Genomic DNA, 26,452 nt, shown 5'->3' with positions numbered 1-26,452 from the left:
CAGCCCAGGAGACTGTGCTGTTCTACACCCTGATGTAGGTACCTACCAAACTCCAGGATATACTGATGGGCTTCATCCACATAGCGAATGAGTTGCTGAAGGAAACTATAGGCAAATCGTTTCTCAATGGAAGGTGTGTCCAATTCCAGGTCCTTGAATCCCCTAGAGCAGCAAAAATAAAACATGGAAACCAGTTTCTACACAGACTACTGGAAGGTAAAATTTTGCTTAAAAAGTATAAATGGTATATACAAATATGGAACATTACCTAATATTCTTGTAGCTAAAGGCAAAAGTGAGATTTAATTTTTAAGGAATACTTTGCATATGATATAAAACTGTAGTGAGTAACTCTATTACTATGCAAAAAAAAAAAAAAAAGAGTCACTTTAGAGAAACAGTGGGTCATTTCTGACCCCAATTTTTGCCTAAATGATGGACGGGATTTAACCTAAGTAGTGAAAGGAATCAGGTAGGTGGTAAACAGTCAAGGGCATTTATGTTTCTGATGTGTTTATTTTGAACATACTAAATAGTAGCACTAAGATTTAAATGGGTTGTGAATCATTTGCAACATTAAATATGATGGGGATATTTAAACGGTCAGTCTTTATAACAAGGGTATATACTGGTACGTGTGTTTTTACCTGGATACAGCATATCCATTGATCTGTAAGAACTTGAGGATGTCCTGTGCTTTTTCCCTATCCTTGGCTTTCTCTTTGGCTGTCAGTGTATCATAGGGTACCAGCAGGGGATGGTTTCCACCTCCTAATAGCATGTCAAGACAAGAACACAGCATCGCGATTAGCAAATAATCTGAAATATGACAGATGACGTGAATAGGACCACACTACAGAACTTCGGGTATCTTCTAGTTATATACATGGAGTATACATAAATCATATATGGCTCTTGACTCTCCAGCACCTTTTATGTTCCAATTAATTTAGCAAACCTGTTCAAAGAAACACTGTGCATATGTCTTCTAAGAGGCAATTAATGGGGCACCTGGGTGCCTCAGTTGGTTGAGCGTCCAACTCTAGATTTCAGCTCAGGTCACGATCCCAGGGTCGTGGGACTGAGCCCCACGTCAGGCTCCACAGTAGGCATGGAGCCTGCTTGGGATTCTCTCTCTGCCCCTCCCCTGCTAATGTGTTCTATCCCTCTCATATTAAAAAAAACACACGCACACACATGAAAAACAAGCAAAAAAACACAGGGACATGTAGACATTTGTGACATCCAGGGCTGATGACACCTGCAATCACAGAAGAAGGGAGAAGAAGCCGTGTTACCCTCTCCATTCAAATGAACTCTGGATGTGGAGCATGTAAATACACGCTAAAACTTGCACAGCTCGAGCTAGTGAAATTATAAGGCAATTATAAGGGCTAAGCTTCACTTTCCACTTCACAGAGAGAGGAGAAAAAAAAATGTCTTAAATATGGAATTTTTAGTAAGCCTCCCAGATCAAACAGTACTTTATAGCCATATATTCTATGCAAAACCCATACTTGGGTTGCTAAGTTCAAAGCTGCTCTCTCTTAAACATCTCATAACAGTAACATACGTATGTGACCGACTAAAAATTGTGGCAGGCACCTAGGTTTCCGGTTAACCTATTTTGGTGAAAAATATCAAAGAGTAACCTTCTAGATTTAAAAATTCTAGAAAATATTTAAATTTTTAAAAAACTAATAATCAACAAAGTATTCATAAAAGTAGAGATTTTGTAAAAATTTTTGTAAAAGTTATAAAAGTTTCAGGAAATGCCCTGGTAATTCCAGACGTAGAGATCTCACGATCAGCATCAGTGTGACGAGCATGGTGTACCCCAGATTTCAACCTTATAAGACACGTATGGGAATATATTTGGAACGGAATCCTGAAATTCCCTGAAACGCAACTACTATGGAAATTCCAGGAAAAAATAATACTTAAAAATTAGTACTTGGTTTGAACGTTGGTGCAACACAGAGCCTGTAATAGCAGTGTTCAACATGATGTGGCCGGGAGCTACTTAAACAATCCTACTGAATTTGCCCTACACACAAAAAAAGCAAACACAAAGGCAAAGGAGAAAATGCCATGTCTGCCTGGAGTTTGCCTGGACTGAGAGCGCCATCTACAAAAATGTGAGCACGCGCTGAGCTTTCTGACCATTAGGTGACACTATACGATCATAAATGCAAAGGGACAGATCACAGCTACAAAGCCAACAGATGCTAAGCATTTTAAGGAGCCAACAGTCATTTTATACTTTAGTACTCATAGTATCAAGTATAATACAGAATATTCAGAAGACAACAGAAACCGGTATTTTGTGAAAAGCAAGAAGGATACAGAATACGTTATAAGCACACAAGGATCAAATTTGACTTCTACCATCAGCAGAGATCTGTGGAGATGTTTTATGAAAAAAATGTGTAGATCAAACGTCTAATTTGATCATCCTGCAATCATCTGCTGTTTTTGCATTTAGTCCTTTATTCCTAGTAAATATACTAAATTTGGCAACCACGATGATTTGGGGGGCAGACACCAATAGGTTATTATGGGAGGGAGAGAAAATAAAGAGCCCAGGAAGGGGTAGAAACTGAGGTATGCAGCTTTTAGGTGTCTGACTCTAAATGACTTGCTGTTTATAGTTGTTTCCTTGTTCCTTACTTCCTATACTTCACTCCTGGTGTTTCTCCCTCCCTCCCTCTCTCCTTTCTGCCCTCCCCCCACACATATACACACCCACGCACGCACACACACATCACGGGCACCAAGCCAGGGAGGTTACTGGTACCTCCCACATGCCAGCCCAGAACTCAGAAGTGAAGCAGAGTTGTCAGCACACAAGTTGGTGTCAAAGTCCCTGGGTGAGAGAACAAATTTGTGAAAAGACGCAAGTAGTTTCCTTCCAAAAACTGTCCACAGCCTCTAGCCCGTCTTCTTTCTAAGACTCATTTCTTGCTTTTTGCTCGTTTCAAAACCCAAAGAAGCCAGGGCTGCATATTCTAACACCTTTCCTACTGGGCTGCTGTTCTGACCCTAAGCCACTCCCTTTTTCTTTCGAAAGGGGAAGCACGCATGGAGGAAGAAGAAGGATTAAGGTTTTGAGGACTAATACCACCACCTCACCATTTAGCCTGCTGCGACCATACCGGTCTCCCAACTACAAAGTATGAATCTGGACCCATACACACGGGATGCAGAGGTTGGGACGTCTCATTAACAGGTGGCCTACTTTAAAGAAAACACTGACCGTAGGACATTGAATGGCCAAGCCACAGTGACTAAAACATCCTTGGAAAAAGAAAGACTAGACTTTTTAAATGTCTATTTATTTTTGAGAAAGAGAGCGCGTGAGCAGGGGAGGGGCAGAGAGAGAGGGAGACAGAATCCGAAGCAGGCTCCCGGCTCAAAGCTGTCAGTGCAGAGCCCCTCGCGGGGCTCAAACTCGTGAACTGTGAGGTCATGACCTGAGCCTACTCAGACACTTAACTGACCGAGCCACCCAGGCACCCTGAGAGTTGACATTTTTCATGCTATCTGCTTACGCAGGAAATAGGCATTTTGTTTACTATTCATGTGGACGATGCCCCTTCAAGAATTTCACTAAGCAAAACTCAATGCTTCTATGGCTCAGCCAGCCAGCCAGCCATCTGCTCAACTATCTGTCGGCCAGACAAGTGCTCATTCATTTAACAAACGTTTATAAAATGGTTCTAGAAAAACAGGCCTAGCCCTGAGTCAAATTTTGGAATAGGCAATTTTGGTGTAAGGGATCCTCTCTGTTCATTTCTGTGATGGGTTCTCACTTGTACTAGTCTGATCACGAGTGTGTGGTGTTGCCACCATCCTTCAAGACCCCAGCTGTACTTTCCACCATGAAATATCCCCACCCTTCAAAACTATCTCCCATATATTTTTACCTAGGCCAATAAATAAGAAACAGAGAGTTTCTTGATGCCTAGAACTATACAGTAAGAATTATAAGAGTAACAGAAGTTGGGGCCCTGACCTGGAGACAATTATTGCTTCACTGGGGGAAAGAAGTCTCTCTAGGAAGTAATTGTAGAGACAGCACATGCGTGAACACACACACACACACACACACACACCAGTATGTTTATAGACCAGGAGTGAATAAATAACAATGAAAGAGATCACCCATCCATGTAGGATGCCTCAAATTGCAGAAATCACGCAAGTAAGTTAAGAGAACATCTGAGAAACAACTACGAGAATATTATGTCATTTTAGTATTTAAGAATAACAGCAGCAAAGACCAAGCAAAAGCATGTAAGAGATAAGAACGTAACTAGACTGGACAAAGCAGAGGGGTTGAGATGGAAAAGGGGAAGGGATGACATGAGAGAAATATTTAAGTTAGGGGTAGAAGTCAGGGGGAGAAGTGTAAGGAATTCACAGAACACCTCGAATGTTTGGATGTGGCATATCGATATCTACATGTTAAAACGGGTAAGAGAGTCATAGAATTCCCAGACATGAAGAAATGTACACTCACAGGCAGGAAATTATAAAATTCCCACCCTGCAACTGTTATAGGCGTATCTAAACCATTCTAAGAAAATAAAGGTGTAATAAGCTCTTATTTTAAAAAGATGGTTTTATCCATACCATATATTCACAGAGTTGCACTCTGTTTTTTAATCAGGATTTTTGGAAAATATTACCTTTGGACTCCAGCTCCATTTTCTTTTTCTTTGCCCATATATTATGGTAGTTTTCAGCCATCATTTCTGCCATAGCCTTAAGTGAATGAAACAGAAAATAAGTTATAATTTAATGGGTAGAAAAAGACCTCACTTGCCAATAGGTAATATCAAAACATGCTTTAAACTAATAAATCATAGCGTGTCCAGGCTAAACTATCTCAAGATTATCAAACACAATGGGGCGCCTGGGTGGCTTGGTCGGTTGAGTGTCCGACTTCGGCTCAGGTAATGATCTCACAGTCCGTGAGTTCGAGCCCCGCGTCGGGCTCTGTGCTGACAGCTCAGAGCCTGGAGCCTGTTTCAGATTCTGTGTCTCCCTCTCTCTGTGACCCTCCCCCGTTCATGCTCTGTCTCTCTCTGTCTCAAAAATAAATAAAAACGTTTAAAAAAAAAATTAAAAAAAAAAAAAAAAGATTATCAAACACAATGGTCTTACTTGGAATCTGAAACCCAGATTCAACGTGTGAAACCCAGAAACAATCTGTGAAATTGTGCGGTAGTAAACAGTAGAGATGATTTGATGGGAATGATTATTGTTATTTGTAATGGTTTTTGTCTAGTTATTTGTAATGTCTAAAGACAAAGGTTTTATTAATTCAATAATGAAACTTCAGATTAGGTATGGACTTTAACAAAAAAAAAAATCTATTTATTTGCAGGTTCTTATTGCAATTTCCAAAGCTTTAAAAGGCAATCTAAATGTTATTAAACAATGAATGCCAAGAAGCTTAGATGGAAAGTCTAGATTCAGTGCCTGCCCCACACTCAGGGAGAGACTTGGACAAGCCACATTAACCTTTTTGTGGCCGTTAGCTTTTTGGTAAGATTGCCTCTAAGATTCTTTTCTTTTCCCTTTTGAGTTTCAAGATTACTATCTCATTCTTAAGGCATCCATACGGGAGCAAAGACAATGGGCAAGTCAAACAATTTAACATAACTGACATGACCTACTACATAGGGTTTGTCTTTATAAATTTATTTCTCGTGGAATAATACTAATAATGCCAATATCGCTGTTTGATCAGGATATTGACCTATCAATTTCTGTTCCAAGGCAACAAATTTTCGTTTACTCCAATCAGCCATTTCAAAGAAAATTCCTTAGGCACAAAGGTGAACAGATACAACTATGGATGCAGCAGGCAAAATGCTACCCGTTTCCCTGGATAAATGACTTAAATTTAATATTCTTTACTGGGTAACTGAAGTTACCCTTGAGCAGAGCATTTCTAATTCCTGATTTATTCTCTTCTCACTCATAGCTATTCAATTATAGTAGGATTTTTTTAATGCACGTTATCTCTAAGGAAAATATGTTATCTGGAAGACGCATCCTAGAAAAAGTTGTATCAACTTTCAGAGCATTAAAAAGCTAGGGTCCGTAATCCATAAATTCCATGGACCCTTTATATGATCAACATATTCAAGCAATTCATGAAGAGAAGTGTATGCAGGCAAGTGTTACAATATGCTTTTTAAAAATGGAATTTTCAGAATACTTTAAAAAAGTAATACTTACGTGCAGGTCTCTGGACAGTGTGACATTGCTCATATCAATGGCTCGGGGGCTATAACCATGCGCAGCATCAACAGAAACCTAAATAATTTATGTGAAAATGATAGAGTCTAATTAAAAAACCCAGGGGAGAGAGACTTAAGACAAATTTTAGAAATACAGGACAAGTAAACTTTCAAACGTAATGTTTCCTCCGATGAAACTGGCAAGTATCTGTACGTACATACTTCACGAGCATATAAATTAAATTGTATTTGGGTATCTGATAATTTCAGTTTATGACTGAATAATACATCCCAACATTTCAGGAATGGCCCCTCCCAAAAACTAATGATCAGAATTCAACATATTGTGCAATGGATCCAAGATTCTTTTTTTTTGTTTGTTTGTTCTTTTGTTGTAATGTTTATTTATTTTTGAGAGACAGAGTGAGAGTCAGGGAGGGGCAGAAAGAGAGAGGGAGACAAAGAATCCAAAGCAGGCTTCAGGCTCTGAGCTGTCAGCACAGAGCCTGACCCATGAGCAGCAACATCATGACCAGAATTGAAGTCAAATTCTTACCCGACTGACCATACAGGTACCCCTATTTATTCATTTGGAGAGACAGAAAACATGAGTGGAGATGGGAAGAAAGAGAGAGAATCCCAGGCAGGTTCCATGCTGGCAGCACAGAGCCCCACACGGGGCTCGACCCCACAAACTGTGAGATCATGACCTGAGCCAAAATCAAGAAGTGGAAGCTCAACCAACTGAATCACCCAGGTGCCCCTGTATCCAGGATTCTGAAACACTACCTTAGTCAAAGTCTCACTGTATTCTTCAGTTTCTTACAGACTCTAATTGGCTACAATGAAATTTACTCTTCCTCAGGCAAACAGTAATTAATCAAAGAGGGCAATTTATGAATGTCTCAATGGGCCAAATGTGAAGATAAAGTACAACCAACTCTTCCAAAGAACACCATACAGTCGTCAATGATTTACAAAGTTATCTCCAGTAACAATCAGACTTAATTTCTGAATTTTGGCTTTTGAAAAAACGAAACATCTTCTCATCAACCATAACATTTCATGCACTATCTTGAGCTCTCAATACATTCCTCACAATGTATATGTTATATAACAGTGTTTAATAGAAATAAGCTATGGTTCATGCTTTAAATCTAAAGCTCTATCTTAATATATTCTAGCATGTATTTATATTACATTTCATATGTATAGTCTCCTGTTAGACACGTATAAGCCAAAAAATAAAAATAAAAATAAAATGCACACTACAGCTCATGTCTGTGTTTTTAGAAAAGAGAGGCTAACGTTATGTTACCATTAATAATGGACTCATGGGCTATTCTCAACCTATTGGTTAGTTTTGATTGAACCTTGGCTTTTGAGCCTTCACCACTGCTCAGTACCATCTAATAATGGAATGTTTAATGAAATCACATTTTTTTCCTCTTTTAAATTAAATATTCCTAAAAGGAAATTTGAAACTTAAAGAACACTAGTGACTTACCCAAGGTCACAGAGCTAAAAATCTGAGCTGGCAGGATTCCAACTCAAGCTATCTGATGCCTTGGCCACTTCCCTCTCCCTATCACCTCCTATGGCCTCAACATATTGCAGTGTATTTCTTTCCCCACAAATCTAATATAACCGTCCTCTCAAATGTTATCAGTTTCCAAGCTTTCCAGCTGCCATCAACCCAGTCCATCTAGATTTGACACCAGGAATCACTGCTCTCCAGCCCTTCATTTCATGAACTCCAGGAAACCACCCTCCTGTCTCTGTGCTCAACTTCTCTTGACTCCATTTCCTCAGATTCCTTCTTTGGCAACTCTTCTATCCATTACCTGAAGATCTCCCACATTTGTTGGCTCATGGCCCCTTTCCTCCATCTTCAAAGCCAGCAACACTGCACCTCTTTGGCCATTTTTTGGAAGTCACATTTCCCTTACCCAAAGCCAGAGCAGTTATTCCACTCTTAAGGATTCTTGAGATTATACTGGACTCGCTGATAATTCAGTATAACCTCCCCCGTCTCAAGGTCTTCAGCCTTGATCACACTGGCCAAGCCCAAGTAAAGTCACACTTCCACAGATTCCAGCAACTGGGGATCATCTTTGAAAGCCGTAATTCTGCCTAACACAACATCCATAATCAAATTCATTGTTCCCTCCTTGCCATCTCTGAGCAAGTAGCCATCTCAGTGCTCCCTACCTTTCCTCATATAAACACCCACCTGGCAGTCCAGCCCGGATCCGTGGTGACCACCTTTGATTACTCCTCCTCCTCTGCAATCATATATCAGGCAGTCACAGAACTCTGTCTTTTCTACTTTAAAAATCCCTCCGGGATACGTCCACTTCCCTCCATCTCCACTCTCTCCATTCTAATTCAGATATTTAACATTTGTGTTGTTTTGAGGGATGTCTATGGTGTCCTCCCAAGGAATCTGTCTTTCTGCCTTCCATATCCTCCTTCTCTAATTCATTCTCCACTCTGTTGTCAGAACTGTATTTCCAAAATATTTATTTTGTTATTCTCTAAACTCTTCCACTGTATGGGAAAAATCTGTGGGCATGGGCTGAGCCTTATTGGTCGTAATGTTCCCAGAGGCTGTGGCACAAGCCAGACTTCGCCAACACTACAATGATAAAGTGATTCCTAATCTCACAGACATGATGGCAAACCTATGTCTTAAAACTGATAAACAAACAATATTAGACTCTCTGTAAATTGAATAAATGAATAAAATGGAGTTGGTATCAATAACTTTATTTGTTCCTAAAATAAAATTCTCAGTATTTCATATCCTCTTTGACTATGTCTAACTATTTATCATTTTAGCTTTAGATTAAGTTACTGAGACTGGGTTAAAGAATGTGAAGTTGATGCCTGTTTGGTCAGGGACAGATTCTATTTATATTTTTCATTACCTATTTCTCTCCTTCATATACAGAGAAATCAAAAGAGTGGCCAAGGCTGCTATAATTTCAAGTTGCCCGAAACATGCACATTTCTGAACGAGGGGCTTGAACATTAATGTAATTAACTCCAGTGGTTTTAGCAACAGTAACGGCCCCCACGTGCATGGTTATGCACAAGGCAGGCAGATTATGTCTTTTGTTCTTTAGAACAACTCTAAAAGGTAGAGGTCACTTTTCACCATTTCAAAAGGAGAAGAAAATTTCAAAAGAATTATTTCAAAAGTCATAGAAAATGGCAGCATCAAGTTTTGAAAGTAATTCTGTCAGAGTCCAAAGAACTTCACTAATTTCTCAAAATTGTTCCCAACATTCCACGTGATTTGATTTCTGAGACACCCCCACCTTTCTCCTGGCTGCCCAGCTCCAACTCACTCAGCACCAATATATACACACACTTCCTTCATCTCCCTGACATGTATCAGGTGTCACTCCCAACTTACTGCTGCTGCACTCCTTGGGACATTCTTCCCCCAACTCCGTGTAATTCCCTCACCTTTTTCAAATCTCTATTCGTCTTCTCAGTGAAATCCACTCTGACAACCGTGTATAAAACTGCAACTCATCCACAAATGTTACCCAACCCCCTCCCTCTGCACTCCCAGTCTGCCTTTCCATGCTGTTTTCTTGTTTCTGTAGTATGAATCATATTTTTACATGGTACATAATTTCCTCATATCTGCTGCTTACTTTCCCTACAAGAATGTAATCTCCATGAGAGCACAAAGCTTTGTCTATTTTGTCCACTGATCTGCCTGAAAAGCTAAGAATAATGACTGGAACACAACAGGTGCTCAATAAAGAATCCGTTGAGGAATGAATGAAATTTTGTTTTGTCCCAGCCTGCGTTTTAGTTCTAGGTGGTCACACTTTCCAAAAGTTTCATTCCCATCTCTCTCTTCATCCCGGGTTATAAAATTACTTTTCATTTGTTTAAATAGTTTATATCCTGTATTTGCAATACTGAAAAACAGATAAATAGGAACTTGCAATTTGGGGATAAGTAAGTAATGGTTAAGAACTTGTGGAATGTGCCTGAAATTGTCAGAAACGCCCTCCTTCCATGCTGTCTTTGCCAAGAGGCCTACTTAGGCCCCCTCTCTAATCAGTATCTCCTCACTTTTTCCTATCTGTACTTCTATATATTCTATATCCTAGGAAGTTGTTATTGGCCACCCCAAGCCCTTATGGTATCTTGCATATGCAAATTACAAAACCCTAATGGAGCAGTAAACTTCCTAAAATCAGGACTCATGTCTTCCTGTGGTGTTCAAAGCAAACAAAAAACATTAAAATTGTTATTGATCCACATAAAATAATAATGGTAATAATTAAGTATAATATTTATTGAAATATAGGCCAGTTACTCTTTTAAGTGACTCATGAGCCCTCAGAATAATCTTTTAAAATAGATGCTTCATTTGCTTCATTTTAAAGATGAGAAAACCGTAACACAGAGAAGTTAACCAGTTTGCCGAGCTCACACAGCTACCTGGTGGTAAGGCCAGGATTTCAACGTAGGCAGGCTATGCCAGACCTCGCTCGGTTAAATCCAGGCTGCTTCTGCCTTGCAGAGGGAGAGCTGAGCCCCATGTGAAAGGAAGCTGAGACAATTCAGCTCCAAAATCACATCGACCAGTGACCTCTCTCAATTCACCCATTTATATTCCTTACTATAAACTGATGCTATAAAAAGCGTTCCTTAGTTTATCCAAAAGAGCCTCTCTACTGCATAATAGAAAATATCTTTATAAGCTTTCTGGGAAACCAGCAACGGAGAGAAAAGAAAAGACATTAAAAAGTTTGGCACGATGATACCTGAAAAAGAGGATAGAACTACAAGATTAGTGATTAAGGAATAATATACGTTAACATTTCAAGTAATGTTGCTTTCTGCTTAAAGAACCTCTGAATAAAAGCAATGACAAGATTATAAATATATTGGTGGCATCGACTGGAATTTGCTCTCCATTTCTGATACTGAGAGAAATATTCTTTCTTTAGGTCAAAGCACTACAAACGCAAAAACACTCTTACCTATCATGAAATGCTCTCTGGCATTAAAAATATTTAAATAATAGCAGTAACAATAAGAGTTATCATTTACTAAAAAGAAAAAAAAAATGGGGGTGTTAACATTTACTCAAACAGATCAAGTAACATGCCTGATGGTACATTTCTAAAAAGTCTCGGTCTACCTCCAGATATTTCGTCCTTCATCTATGCACTGTGCCTCTGGCATACTGAAATCACACAGGAGATATAACAACGCACATCACATGTCACACATGTATGACGTCCCTCTAAAACCAGTAAGGCCTAAGACGTGGTTCTACGAGTCTCGGTTGATAGAATCTATCGAGAGCTTAAAGTCCCCAGAGAACAATATTACGAGACAAGCAAGGAGTAAGGAAGACAGGGAATAAATACAACGCATACAATTTTAAGTCAGGGGACACAATCTTGCTGTTACGGGCAGTGGGAGAATCTACCTTCTTGTTCTGGGCACAGCTTAAATCACCCCCATTAGACAGTAATTTTTTTGGGATTTCCTGTCCAATTTAGAGGGGAAAAAAGAATAATTCCACCCTCTGCACTCTGCACCACCTGGTACACACCACGAGTCGAAAACTTCCTGTACTATGTTGAAGTAGGTCTAACCTGCCTGTCTCTGACACCACATTGTGAGTCTTTGGCCCTTATCACCTTCATGTTCCTATCATCTACCGGAGGGTTTGTGCTCAGTATGTGCTGAAACAGATTAAAACAAAATGTAACCTAGTCAGAAATGTGTGTGTACATGATAAAAAGGTAAAATATGCTTTTACGGCTTCCACCCACATGATACTTACTTAAGAGAATTTAATGTACAACATGCCCAAATCCGAACTCAATCTATTTCAAATATGAAACATGGGAAACACATGCTATGAATGCCCTTATTTTCTTTAAAAAACAGCAATAATACACATGATATTTTGTGCGAAGCGAACACAGTAGCCCTAGCAGTCTGGAAAAGGGAAATGACAGGTTTGGCTCCCAGGAGAGATGAAAGGGCCACACGTAATAGTTAGCATTTGCTCCCCACCTAGAACTCCAGGTTCTTCAGGCTGAGGCTGTGCCGTATCTTGAGCACTGACGCCCCACAGCCAGCACCTTGCTAAGCTGATTGGATTTCCTTGATGTGACCCACTAGCAAGGTGCTCTCTGAATTCTTTTTTTTTTTTTATGTCTATTTATTTATTTTTGAGAGAGAGATAGGGTTTGAGCAGGGGAGGTGCAGAGAGAGGGGGAGATAGAGAATCCATAGCAGGTTCTGCACTGTCAGCACAGAGCCTGATGCGGGTCTTGAACTCATGAACCATGAGATCATGACCGGAGATGAAGTAGGACGCTTAACCGACTGAGCCGCGCAGGTGCCCCTCTCTGAATTCTTGCTCTGCCTGTATGGTTGCATATATTGCCTTGGAAAAGTGGAGAGGTGGTCAAGCTCACTGTGTGGACCATTCGTCTGGGTTCTAGATCGGGATCACTGTCTGATGATCCCACTGTTCCCTAAGAAACCAACCTTCAGTTCTTTCTCGAAAGGAGAAGAGAACTCTGCAGACAATCTCACTGTACGTAAGGCTTCATCAGTAAAATGTCAAGACCTCACCATTGGGCACTCCTTTAGAGACTAACCAGGAGAAGCATCACCTGATAAACTCCAGTTTTAACCAAGACTTAACTTCACTTAAAAAGAAACATCGTTTTTCCTCTTCTAAACATTCTGTTACTCTTCGTAATTTTCCAATTATTTGTTTTAGAAAACCCACTAATTAAATAAAAGATTCAAATGATTGTGAAACAACATAAGCTGTGCATTCACCGATGTGTTCTTACCTGGCTTGTCTGAGAAATACGACGAGAACGGTTGTAGAGGGCCATGCTGTCTCCCTCCCGTGTTCTCTCAACCCTCCAACCCCATGCCAGCATGGTTTTTAAAGATTCTTTGATTGGCCAGCGATAAATTTCTTTTTCCTAGAGACAAAAAGGAAGAGGAAAAAAAAAAAAAAGGGAGGTGCATGGAATCCAAATAAAAAATCTGAAATAGACTACCTTCACTTCACTTTAAAAAAAAGAAGACTGGCATTATTTATTTAGAAATGAAAAAGGAAAGTAAAAATTCTGAAAAGCACAGGGTGAGCTGAGATCTAATTTGGCTAATGCTACAAAGAGGGATTTCAGCATATTATTTCGTTGGAGGTTAGTTTTCTTTAGTTTCCCAGCTTCTGATACTTTAGATAAAAACTAAAAAGGAGAAACAGTGCCAGATTATATGAACCATGAGTGCAGGCTTTTCTACCATCTGAATGCACAGATGAGAAAAACTCTTCCTCCGTAAGCACCAAGCTAAAAAAGTCCTTTTCACTTCATTTGTCAAGATATTGATTCCCCCCCCAAAGAAGTAAAATACATGCAAAATTATAAGTAATAATCATTGTAAATATTACTTCTTTATCCCTCATCAAGAAACTCCTTAGCACGTAAGAATATTTTCTAAAGACCTTAAAAATATCGAGGAGGAAAAAATATCAAAAAGGAACAGAAGAATATTAAGTAGAGAAGAACCTATTAAATGCTCATAGAAATAGGAATAGAGGAAAAAAAGACAAAAGATTAAAATTAAAAATTGCAACCTTTAAATAAAGGTTTTTTAAAAAGCATATGTAAATAAAGAAAACATTTTAATAAGAAATTACATAATAAAGAAAAAAATTCAAAATAAATTAAAACTGTATAACAAAAAAGAAAGAAACCTCACCTTTTCAGATAATAGTTTATATGGCTTCATTAACGGCTGAACTTTAGACGAGTCTGAATATATTTCTCCATAAATCCATCCATTTGCCAACTTAAAAAAAATCAAAATTGTTTTACATGCATTAATTTTTGAGAATGTAGGTATGTATGTGTTGAAGTGTGTACTAGTAAAATAAAAATAAATCAAGATATGGGCTAAGGTTTGAATTCCACCCAGCATAAGTCAATATAAAGATTTCCATCCTAACCAGTATTATTTTGAATAATTACCGAGAACAAATCTTTCTATCCAAAGATTAAACACACCCTGAACAGATCCAGGTCTATAGTTATGTCAGTAAGCACTCCCCCGCTGAGCAAACTACGGGGTGCGCGGCCCCCATGATGTTGATTCTGCGACATCTCGGGACCCTCCATCTGAGATGTGTATGCGAAATGCTCGTTCAAGCAGGAAAACTGGAGTGTGCTGTTTTTATTGGGAAGCTTCTCTGAATAATGCTAACTGTTTGGTCCACTCCAGTATTCAATTAACTCTCAACATGTTTGTTCCACATGATTTTGCCCTTGCAGTTCTGTACGTGTCACCGTTTCCCTATCTCATTTCATATCTGCCCATGGAATCTGAGTAACTAGACTGCAATAGCTCAGGACAGCCTTCTTGTAAATTTCCTCTCCATCACCACCAGCTCGGTACCTAACAGAGTCTTTACATAAAACAGACACTTATCTTGGACTGACTCACCTAGTAAATAAATTAGTGAACAAAGAACCACACATTCATCAACACAAAAAGAGGGTTTCTTAGGAGAAAGGGACTGATCGGCGAAGGCAAGAACTGAAATTTAATATAAAGTCTAACAGGATGATACAGAGCTGCTCCATAAACACAAACACCTCGGAACCTTTGATGTTTGATTTTCACTTCGCCACCAGTACATGCTTATTTTAGATTCCTGCATCATCTCAGCTCAATTTCTCTGACAAATCTATTTCACATCTCTCAAGTTTAACCAGGCTCAACATAATGTGACTACACAGCCATAAGGTTCCTTTTAGAGAATTTCATGATATGTAGGACATGTGTCACTTAACTCATCAGCTTGCATTTTTCTGACAATACAAATAAAATATGTCAACTTGCCATGCAGTTTATTTTTAGCGACTTGCAGATCTACTTAGCAGTAAGACCTATTACAGAAGACTGGAAGGTATAAACAATCACTATTTCCGATTAATAATTTCAAGATTTCTCTAATATAAAATTACTCTTGAAGCAAAAGTTTCTTTAAAAGATTTCTGACCCACAGTCACCTTTTCTTCCTAAAGCCCCTGATGATGATTATCTCCCAAATATGTGTTTAGAAACTGTATTTATTATTTCACTAATAGAATTTTTATTCCTAAAACTGTGCTTTTGATAAACAGATATTCTCATTCATATTGGATTACACGTATTAATGGCGGAACCAAATACTGTATTAGCAAATCGTAATTAAGTATTCTTTCTCAATCTAGATACAGCTCTCACTTTAAGGTAGAAAATAGTCATGGTCAGAAATATTTGGGTGGTGGCCACTCATTGGGTACATTCAGTACTGAATGAGAATGTGATACTCTGGCTTTTACCTTGTCCATTGACCATTTGTCATGAGAATGTTCAGCATATTTGTTAATGAAGTATTCCAACTTCTCAGGAATTGTAATGCTATGAGAAAAATAAAGAAAAAAAGCTTGATTTTTACAGGATTTATGGGAAATCATACCAGTAATTTACTCACAGCTTATGATTGCTTAAATCCCACTTGATGCATAACTGTTAAAAAATCATTTTAACATAGTATTGCTTTTCCCTAGTGCAGGAATAATATATAAATCAAGCCGGTAATGTGCTTATCTGCTCATCTTGTATTAATTCATAACTTATTATGTCTTCATAGAAGTTGTATATATTAAAAATTATATATAATATAATTAAAATATATTCAAAGATGAGGATAATCAATCATACAAAAAAAAATTTTTTAAACCTGAATCAAGATATGGTTAGATTTAATGAGCTTAAAGACATACTTCCCTTCCATATTCATTCTTTTAAGTTATTCTCCCTTTTTGACTTGTCTCTTCTGCAACAACTATAGGTAGGTAAAACATCTCCTGAAATCTGACCGGTGACACTTTTTCAATGTACTAAAATTTTAAATTAATGTCATACAACTAGAGATGTGTTAATGATTTTAAATTTTATGGTCTACATATAACATTCTACTATTAATATGGACTATAGCGAAAAGTAACTACTCATGCTCTGTGATCTTGAATAACATTTATTCTCAATTCCTTTCATATTTAATTAATATTTGATCTCTTCAACAGATGATAAGTGCATGCAACTGATGACCAAGTCCAACTATGAGACTTGGGAATATCAAATAGATCAATGAACGGAAAATCAAATATATATATAATTCCATTCACTCATGCATATAACTTATTAACGCAATTACCATTGATAACTGACTTCTAAATAAAACCTAGCATAATGAGATGGTTTACTGTTCTTGTGCAACAATGTTATCAGTCAGGAATTGAACTATATGACCCAGAAATACTTAAGAAACAATATATAAAAATCACAAAGATGTAGCAATGATTGATATCACTACGTAAACCTAGTCTGGTAAGAAGGCCCCAAAGGGGTAAGCCTAGGTAAATGAATACACATGCCCGACAGCTGTTAATCAGTTAGATCTAATTAATCAACACCAAGACCACCACATGTTCTGATGTTATTTTAAAATCGTGGATTATATCACGTTAGCAAACCACAAACTTACCCATGTAGGAACTGAATATGTGATATTTTGGTTTACTTACATTGGAAGAGAAACAAAGGATCAATCACATAAGCCAAATACTGGGGGGTAGAGTCTTTTCTCACGGGACTGTCATCAAATACCAAACATGCAAATTTAAGGCATTATCAAACTAATGGCATACCACTTGGGTTGAATTTTTGATCTGTTATGGAAGCTAAACCAGCTGGGGGGCCACCCAGAAGCCTGAAAGTTGAACTCCCAAGCCAATTCGGATGCCGTGGATGAGAACTACCACTGACTGCCTTGCTAACACCATAATCTTGCGGAGTCACCAAGGAATCGATAAGATAATGTGGCATGAAGAGTCAGCTTTCCTCGCAAATGGGAAACCATGGTCCTACTCAAAGACAGCAACAACAAAAATGCTGAGACTCCAAACACCTGAAGTACTGAGACATCCCGTTTGTAAAAACAATTTACACAACTAAGTACGGGTAAGCAGTTTTATGTGACGGAACATTTGATCTGCGGTTAAGGCTGTCACGTTGCATTCTAAAAGCATGCTACATTTTCCACATATATTCTCATTTGATATTCCCTGGAATCTCATGCTGTGCTTTATGATGCTGAACACCAGGTGCTACCCCTTAGACGCTGCTGACATGTAGCGGTGACTCCCTGCAGCTGACAGAACAGCTCTGCCCTGCCGGGATCACCCCCAGTCACAGATGCGCTACAGAGGCTGGCTGCAATTAATAAACACTTGGGGTAAATTTTCAGCTACAAATATAGCTGATATCCCTTCTTGATTCTCATTACCGCAGATACTATCATGTGGTCACACACACAGAATCCGGGTTATGTGACGTAGCCTAGAAGGTACATCGTTATCTACTTCTGACATGTGTATGATCATTATTATCACCACTGTTCATTCTGTCAAGTAAAGGGACCCCTACCAAAAGGATACCAATTCAAAGGGGGCATGGATTAGAGAAAGTTCACATTAGTACCTTATTCAATTTCAGACTTCACACATCATTTACAATAAAAATCTGCTGCAATAGAAAGAGTCCATACTTTGAGGTATCAACAGGTTGTGGGTTAAAGTTCCCTTCAGAATCCATTGATGACTGTTTTTCCATCATACTGACATAATTTGACTCCATGTAGTCTGGAGGCAAAGCTCCCGCAACGGCACTCAGGCAAGGCAGTGCCAGTTTGAAAAGTTCTTGTTCATATTTCTGGGAAGAAATGGAGGACCAAAACAAAACACCAAAAGCCTGGGTTACTGTTGAGCAAAAGTTGTCAGAATGATCGCCGTGGCTGGCACAGCGCTGTCAGAAAAGATCGGAATTAACCCCAGGCTAACGTAACTCCCTCGCAGACTCTTCCTCTAGCAAATGGAAAGTATATGTAGCCTGAAATCCCATCAAACGTGAGACGGGCTGAAGTCAGAGTTACTGGGTTGCTGCTTAAGAAGAATACAAACTCTGCTTCTCTAAGAGGTTTTCTCCAATACTTGAAATGAAATATACTCGGATATTCTAAATGTAATAACATGTCTTTACAACTGAAACATAAATTCAGTAGATGAATAGCATAACTATAGAATACCATATTATAAAGGCTATACTTGAAAAATAAAGGAACATTCCAGAGAGTGAGAAATTTTAACTGATCTGTATCATATACAAAGGTATGAAAAATAAAATTCTAAACCGAGAAAGAAATTCTATAGGGAATATGCACAGTCAAAATTTCTGGGAAGAGGTATTTGTATATTAATCACATAACTAATTAAATTAGTATTTATGAATTTTTAATTTTTTAAAGTTTATTATTATTATTATTATTATTATTATTATTATTATTATTTTGAGAGAGAGAGAGTGTGAGCAGGGGAGGTGCAGAGGATCTGAAGCAGGCTCTACGCTGACAGCAGAGAGCTCCCTGTGGGGCCCGAACTCGCAAACTGTGAGATCATGACCTGAGCTGAAGTTGGACGCTCAACTGACTGAGCCACCCAGGCACCCCAGTATTTATAGATGTTTCAAAAAATAGAAAATAATAATTATTTAAAAATTATCTCACTTCAAGTGTTCAATTGTAAATTAATGCTGTAAGTTCCTCTAAAAATACCTTCAACATTTGCAATTTGGTAACAGAAAGCATCAAGATGTAGCTTCCAACTGTAATTACAGATGAACTTGACTCTATTATGTAGCAAACTTCTGGATATCCTGCTCTGGTTGTCTAATAATGTCCACCTGGGAATTCAAGCTGATTTCGATTAATAATTTTAGCAGAAGCATACAAAGCATGCTGTTCTGATTTTTCTCCGAAATACTATGCCCTTCCAGCCTTCTGAAAATATCTGAACTATCCATTATAAATATGTCAAGTGTTAGGGAATGTCACATATAGAAAGCAACACTGAATGGAGTGACTTTAATCTCCATAGCAGCAAAGTGGGAAAAGTCAGGAAGGCCACTGGAATATTATAATTTTATGAGGCTGCATATTTTTATACGTGATAAGATTTTGTCATGGTTTTAAGATCAGGGTGACTAGGGAGGGTTTGAGTCCAGGTAAGTCCAAATGCGCCAAAACTTGGAGTGCCTGGGTGGCTCAGTCGGTTAAGTGGCCAATTCTTGATTTCAGCTCAGGTCATGATCTCACGGTCTGTGAGTCTGAGTTCTGCATAAGGCTCTCGGGTCTCAGTACAGAGCCCACTTTGGACCCTCTGTCTCCCTCTCTCTCTGCCCCTCCCGTGCTTGTGCGCTCTCTCTCTCTCTCTCTCTCTCAAAAATAAACATTTTTTTTTAAATGCACCAAAACTCAACCATGTTCATAATTTCCTAAAATGCTTAGCCATTTTAAATTCTGATGGTGTTATGGTCACAAGGACCATGCTACCATAATAATTATGAAAACTCGGTATCAATTACATTCTCAAAATATGTTGTATGTTAGAAAAATGAAAAAAAAAACTACACAAGTCTTAATAAGTAAAGATGATATTCTACTAGGAATATTTACAACTTTTAAATTATTTTGTCACACAAAGCCCACAAAATATTGAATCACCTTTTGAGACAGGGCGTCAAAAATGCCCCAAAACAACTTTCTTGATAAATGAAGTTCTTCTTCTGAGGCAGCTCCGAAGTTCCCCCACCCTCCAGGCAGGCAGTAATATTTCCAGCATCTTTCATAATGATTTGTCAGCAACTATGTGAGGAAACAATTAATTATAAAAGTGATGACTTAAAGGTACCATTTGGATTTTTCCCATTTCCACCCATGTGACTTGACCCAAAGTAATAAGGTCAAAACTGCTCAATCTCCTATGAATTCTTCTGGAGAATACTATACTATGCCTTTTTAAAATCTAACACTAATCACAGTATGAGGACCAAATACCCAGGTTTACGAACAAACCATCTAGAACAGTAGTCTTTATGAGAGTGTTTGGTTACTAATGTATCCTTGAGTCCTATATATTAGATGGTATCATTTACTCACAGTTTCATGAATCCCCATCCCCTGGATGTGCACACCTACACTTAGTGACAGGATTGACCTCAGGGTAACCCAGAGGCACAAGTAAATATCTCTAGGATACAGCACCAGAAATGTACATTCTAAGGGAAATCTACCGCTCAATATTTTTGCTTCCTTTTGCCAATCCTTAATCACCACACTTCAGGCTTTGCTTCAAGCTTGAACATCCCAAACTACTCCATTTCAGTAATCTCCTTATCTATATTTCTCTGGTGGTTATGGATGCAACGTATTATCTTTCTGAGTATCTATGTTGCTTCTTACATTTTCATCTATGCATATTTTGTTTGTTTAGGACTAAACTGAATTTAAAGACAAGGATAGAATCTTCAAATTATTTGGTAGCTCTTTGGATAGTTCATTTTTGATCTATAAACTAACAAATATTCACAACTACTTGCTGAATTAATGAAATGATCTTTATGAATCAACAATAAGTTTTTGGACTCTTTTCTGTAACTAAGAAGGGAAACAGATTGATAAGGATTATTGTTATTAAAACAAACTACATGTTGGGGCACCTGGGTGGCTCAGTTGGTTGAGCGGCCAACTCTTAATTTCGGCTCAGGTCATGATCCTAGGGTCATGGGATTGAGCCCTGTAGTGGGCTCGATGCTGGGTATGGAGCGTCCTTAAGATTCTCTGTGTCTCCCTCTGCCCCTCTCCCGCATGTGCTCTCTCTTTCTAAAAAAAAAAAAACTTAAGGGGTGCCTGGGTGGCTCAGTCGGTTAAGAGTCCAACTTTGGTTCAGGTCATGATCTCATGGCCTGTGAGTTCAAGCCCTGCATCGGGCTCTGGGCTGACAGCTAGGAGCCTGGAGCCTACTTCGGATTCTGTGTCTTCCTCTCTCTCTGCCCCTCCCCTGCTTGTGCTCTCTCAAAAATAAATAAACATTAAAAAATATTTTTTAAAAATAAAAAAACTTAGAAAACAAACAAAAAATGACATCTCTTACTACAGAAATACTTCTATTATGGTCTCCCCTTCAATTACAAAATACACACACATACAATTTAGAAATCTCAAATGATGAAATATTGAGACCTAATGTGTTTGGATTAACTTGGAAATATCTATAAGGTAAAAGAGTTTATCACATAAAGTAATACTGTCTCTTTTTTCAGGTACCTTCCAGCTCATTTATATCAAGAAAATTTTGCATGGCAAAGGGTCTCTAGATGATAAAAAATGTAAAAATGGGATTGGGGGCAAGGATACAATTTATTTTACATAATTAATTAATTTATATAAATTTATTAAACCAAAATCAATTTTTCATGGAGAAAGATTGTATTTGCTAAATATCAAGGGATGGTGAGAGTAACAGCAGTTCAAAAAATAGACGTATTAATATCTCAAACTTCTTTTTCCACCACTCTTACTGGGTGGCCACAAGGAAAAACGATGCTTACCAGATGACAGTGCAGAGTGGTTCCCTATAAAACAGTCCCTTGCGTGACTATGACCTCCACCCATAGACCATGCTATTAGACGTACTAGGACACATCGAATATTCTAATGCTAAGTCCTGACTGAGACACTAGATGACAGAAAAATATTCCCAGGTCAGTAAGACACTATGAGACTAGATCATTCATGAACAGAATAATGAAGCTGGGCAGAGAAACTGTCAGTGATTTTTCCATATTGGTGACAAACTCTAACTACATACAGAAGTTGTCTTTGAACTCTATGAAATTACACTTGGAAACTGTCATGAAATTACCAACTTAGAAAATGGTTCAAAAGCCTGCTCTTTATCCCTTGAGGTTGCTAAGATTTTAGGCCACATCTACCACCATGTTTTCCAGACTTAATGATAGCTTAGTGCATCGTTTCCTTGTTGCCCATCTTTTTTCCCAGTGATTTCTATCTCCATTCACCTAAAGGAAATCAATCTTGGAAATTCTATGATCTTTTATTACTTATTTTATTGTGATATACACATTTCTCAAATTTATATGTCCCTTTTCAAGAACTGGAAGAAAATTTCCTCATCAAAAATAAAACATGGCGTTTCTAAGAGCTGTACATATTGTAAGAGGAGCAAAGTCAGAGGACTCAGTAATCAACTAACTATAAACATTTCCTATCCTTACCTTAAGAGGCATCTTCGCATGTTCATTTAATAATGGGACATCAAACACTAATCTTCGGAGCAAGTGCTGCATCATAGAAGGTCTCAATTGGCTGGTGGAACAAAGTTCATTTAAATAATGAAGGGAAATGTGTCTAAACTAAGTAAATAGTTCATTAGACTAAATTATATATGCCAAGAACCTCTCTTCAGATGGTGGTTAATTAGGTGCCCCAATCCAAAGATCAACAAAAGGCTACACAACTATACAAAAGGTTACATCCCAACTCATCTCTACTCCCTAGATCTGAAGAGCATTCCTTAGAGATGGCCCTCTTTTCTCCTCCTTCACTTTCCCACCATTCACAGTGGCGGACCCTAATGCTTCCTGAGACCCTTCCTCCAGAAATACTTCTTTCTCCACTCTACTGGGTGGGAATGGTCTTCAGTGACTGAATTAGAAGCAAAAAGAAGAAGAAGTATCCCAACAGGGGGGAGAAAAAAAAGGCAGAGACAAATTTTGCCAGAGGTAGAAGGGAACAAAAATCAACATACAGTGAACGTCTACTATGTGGGGTCATCCTGAATGTTTCACTTTGTTTAATAGATAAACTCTATGAGGTAGGTATTTTGATTTCATTTTTACAGAATTTGAGGGTCAGGGGAGCTACAGACAGAACCTCCTAATTTTTCACCTCCTTCAGTCCCATCTGGCTTCTAAGCCATACATACACTTTACTGTGAGTGCAAACTTTTCTTCATCAGTGGACTGCCGAGCCACGTGCTTTCACCCACTCTTGAAATCAGAAAGGAGCCATCACCCCAGCTAGGGGGCTTGAGAAATTCTCATGTTAGCTGTCAGAACTCCAACAGGGGAAGGTATGCTCTGGTTTTCACAGTAAGACATTTGAACACTTCCATTTACAGGAAGTGGTTTTCTAGGCTGGAGGAAATAAAGTCAGCCTTCATGATTGCCACACATAAGTAATGCTTTAATATTATACTATATCATTTTTTATATATTTAAGAAGTCTCTTTTTTCTTTTCTCTTCTGGAAAAGGAGTTAAAATCATCACACATAGTCAAAAGGGGAGAATCTATTAATCTTACACTACGGTGGCCAGAGACTCCTCACACAGTCACCCTACCCACCAACATCCAGAATAGTAAAATTGATCCAGCACTGTATCCAATGGCCAGATACCCTAGAGAGGCTTGGAGGAACACTCCAGAACTTGACGAGGAGCAAGGGTGCTCTGATAAGACTCAGACCTTGGGTACAGGCGACTACCTACAGTGAATTAATTTTTTGATACAGAAAGTGTTTCCAAAATTCATAACTATTTGTCAAGGTCCATATAGTAAATGCTCTTCCTTAAAGGAGAAGAAACTGGATTCGGAGTTGGCTTCCCACTTACCCACAAATGGAGAGCAAACAAACTTCTATGGAATCCCGCTGAGCTTTGGTAAGTGAGCAGCCCTTCGAAAGTCTGTACACAGTGTGCAGTAACGAGTCAATGAGAGAAGCGTGGTGTTCTGTGCCCGCAAAAAGAGGGGCACATCTTGTTAACAAAGGCAACACGGCTGTGCAAAGGTACCGATTGAGGGCCAGGGCCATGTCTGTGGCACTCAAAGCAGCCTAAAAAGAAATCGTGAGAGTAGAAAGTCATTTGTGTTTGGCAGTAGACAACTCTCAAAGGGATGAACGTGTTGACATGTAATTTCATTATCTAGAAAATGACAAATACAGTGAAACCTGGGTTTGTGAGCATAATTCATTCTGGAAACATGCTTGCAATCCAAAGCACTCATATATCAAACCGAATTTCAAGACCCATTGGCTCAGGTGGGATCATGTGACGTCTGGCGTCATGTGCGACTCGTATTAGAAGACATCGCTCGCTGATCAAGTTAAAATTCATTAGAAATGTTTGCTCGCCTTGCAGAAAACTCATAGAACAAGTTACTCGCAATCCAAGGTGTTACAGTATATGAAAAGTGAAGATGTATTCCTCAGTTATACCTTTAAATGTGGTTCATATGATTTTTTTTACCACTAGTAACAATCAACTTTCGATTGCTCACAAATAGATAAAAATGAAGTGATGTCTATAGTGATCTCTACCTCCTCAAGAAGCCCAAGAGGCTCACAATCTATAATAAAATATCAATGGTAAGATGAGTGTGAGTTGAAGACGCTAATGATATCCAAGAATGTGAGTACTTTACTAGGGGAGGAAAAAGAGAAAGAAGCTTATTCCCATAACAAATCTCATGTTCAAAAATTCTTCCATAATTCTACTTAATAACGTTTACAGTTTTGTTCCTGTCTGTCGGAATCGATAGTGGAAGGTTCATTGTCTTCTTGTGTTCTCGACTATCCTATTAGGTTCAGAATTACATGTGAACACCCCCAACAAAGAAAAAAGAAAATTCAGTGTATTTTTAGGAGTCTCCTCTGAAGATTTTCATGAAAAAGCTGTTACCACCTCAAGATCTGGTTTTCTCTGGAATCAAAAAGACCCACTTAATTGAGAAAAGGAGGCATTATAACTATCGAAATGACATTTAGAGCTTCAGCTTACTCTACAATGCTTCAAACAGGAGAGTATTTACACCAGGAATGACAGATTCTCAGTGCGGGCCACAGGAGGCACAGGGAATATTACAGCCTTATCTATGCTTTAAATATTATAATGATGATATTATATTATAATGATGATATATTGTAATGATGATATTATATTATAATGATGATATTATATTGTAATGATAATATTATATTATAATGATGATATTATATTGTAATGATGATATTATATTATGATGATATTATATTGCAATGATACTATATTGTAATGATGACATTATGTTATAATGATGATATTATATTATAATGATATTATATTTCAATGATGATATTATATTATAATGATGATATTATATTACAATGATGATACTATATTGTAATGATGACATTATGTTATAATGATGATATTATATTATAATATAGTATCCTTATAAGTATTATAAGGATGATACTGTTATTGGCACAACTCAACAGTGTCCATTAAACATTCTTAATACTGTAACTGCTTTCATTGAGAAGCATGATTGTTTCAGCCAACCTCCCAAATCAGGGTTACTATCTTCCGTGGTACCTGATCAGAATTCTTATCTTAATCCTGAGGTTGTAAGTGTTCCCCACTGTTCAATGAATTCCTTAGGATACAGTCTATTTTATGTTTACCCACTGCCGGCTTAAAAGTATAATTGGTACTCAATAGACATTTGGTGACAATAAATAAACGAATCAATACATCTATGGAGAATAAGCCAGAGGAGGACATGTCAGGAATTGAGAATGTTCATCGTTAAAATCATTACCGTATCTAAAGAAGCAGCAGCCCGGAGATCAGGCAGAAAGCCAACCTCGAGAAGATGGAGGAGGAAATCTTGAACCTCAATGCCATAGACCCTGTCAAGGAACAAAACCATGGCTGCCTTGTGATCTGGGCAAAACCCCGCAGACATGTCAGGCTCCACCACATTCCCATCTAAAAGAGAGAAGGTAACATGTTGTTGTTAATGGACAGATTACAAATGGCTTCTCTCCAGCCTTCTCACATTCAAGTAAAATTATCAGTTGAATGTTTTTTTGTCCTTCTACCCACAAGCAAGTGCTAGGAACTGGCCTAAGAATTACCACAGGGCAATGTAAATTCAAGGTCATTCGAAATGTGATCTGGGCATATCCATTTGTTAGCTGCGCATTTGATTCAATACACAGCATTATGCTAGACAATGTGAAAGAAACAAAAAGGCATCCCAAATCTACATTGTGAAAACTAGTAAATACCATAACAAGTTAAACTGCAAAGTTTTCACTGTTTTCAAAAAATCAGTGTTTTCAAAAACACTAACAACACTCATGCATCCCTGAGAGCCTCTTTTAAACAC

General features: G+C 38.2%; 1 protein-coding gene across 4 annotated transcripts in view; it reads right to left on the bottom strand.

The window, feature by feature from the left end:
• The window catches only part of RYR2 (ryanodine receptor 2), a 768,107-nt gene that overhangs the window by 171,177 nt on the left and 570,478 nt on the right, over window positions 1-26,452 (bottom strand). For all 4 annotated transcript variants that reach the window (XM_058696266.1, XM_058696262.1, XM_058696264.1 and 1 more), the window contains 12 exons: window positions 25,880-26,049; window positions 23,911-24,131; window positions 22,515-22,605; window positions 19,942-20,082; window positions 17,932-18,095; window positions 15,662-15,740; window positions 14,037-14,126; window positions 13,115-13,252; window positions 6,253-6,330; window positions 4,692-4,767; window positions 648-771; window positions 47-162 (listed from right to left, as the gene is read on the bottom strand). In XM_058696266.1, the coding sequence (XP_058552249.1) occupies window positions 47-162; window positions 648-771; window positions 4,692-4,767; window positions 6,253-6,330; window positions 13,115-13,252; window positions 14,037-14,126; window positions 15,662-15,740; window positions 17,932-18,095; window positions 19,942-20,082; window positions 22,515-22,605; window positions 23,911-24,131; window positions 25,880-26,049 (1,488 nt within the window). The remainder of the gene's footprint in view (window positions 1-46; window positions 163-647; window positions 772-4,691; window positions 4,768-6,252; window positions 6,331-13,114; window positions 13,253-14,036; window positions 14,127-15,661; window positions 15,741-17,931; window positions 18,096-19,941; window positions 20,083-22,514; window positions 22,606-23,910; window positions 24,132-25,879; window positions 26,050-26,452) is intronic.

Source organism: Neofelis nebulosa, chromosome 13 (genome assembly GCF_028018385.1).
Source record: "Neofelis nebulosa isolate mNeoNeb1 chromosome 13, mNeoNeb1.pri, whole genome shotgun sequence".
Taxonomy (NCBI): domain Eukaryota; kingdom Metazoa; phylum Chordata; class Mammalia; order Carnivora; family Felidae; genus Neofelis; species Neofelis nebulosa.
Note: the sequence above shows the minus strand (reverse complement) of the source record. Positions and strands in the feature narration are given on the sequence as shown.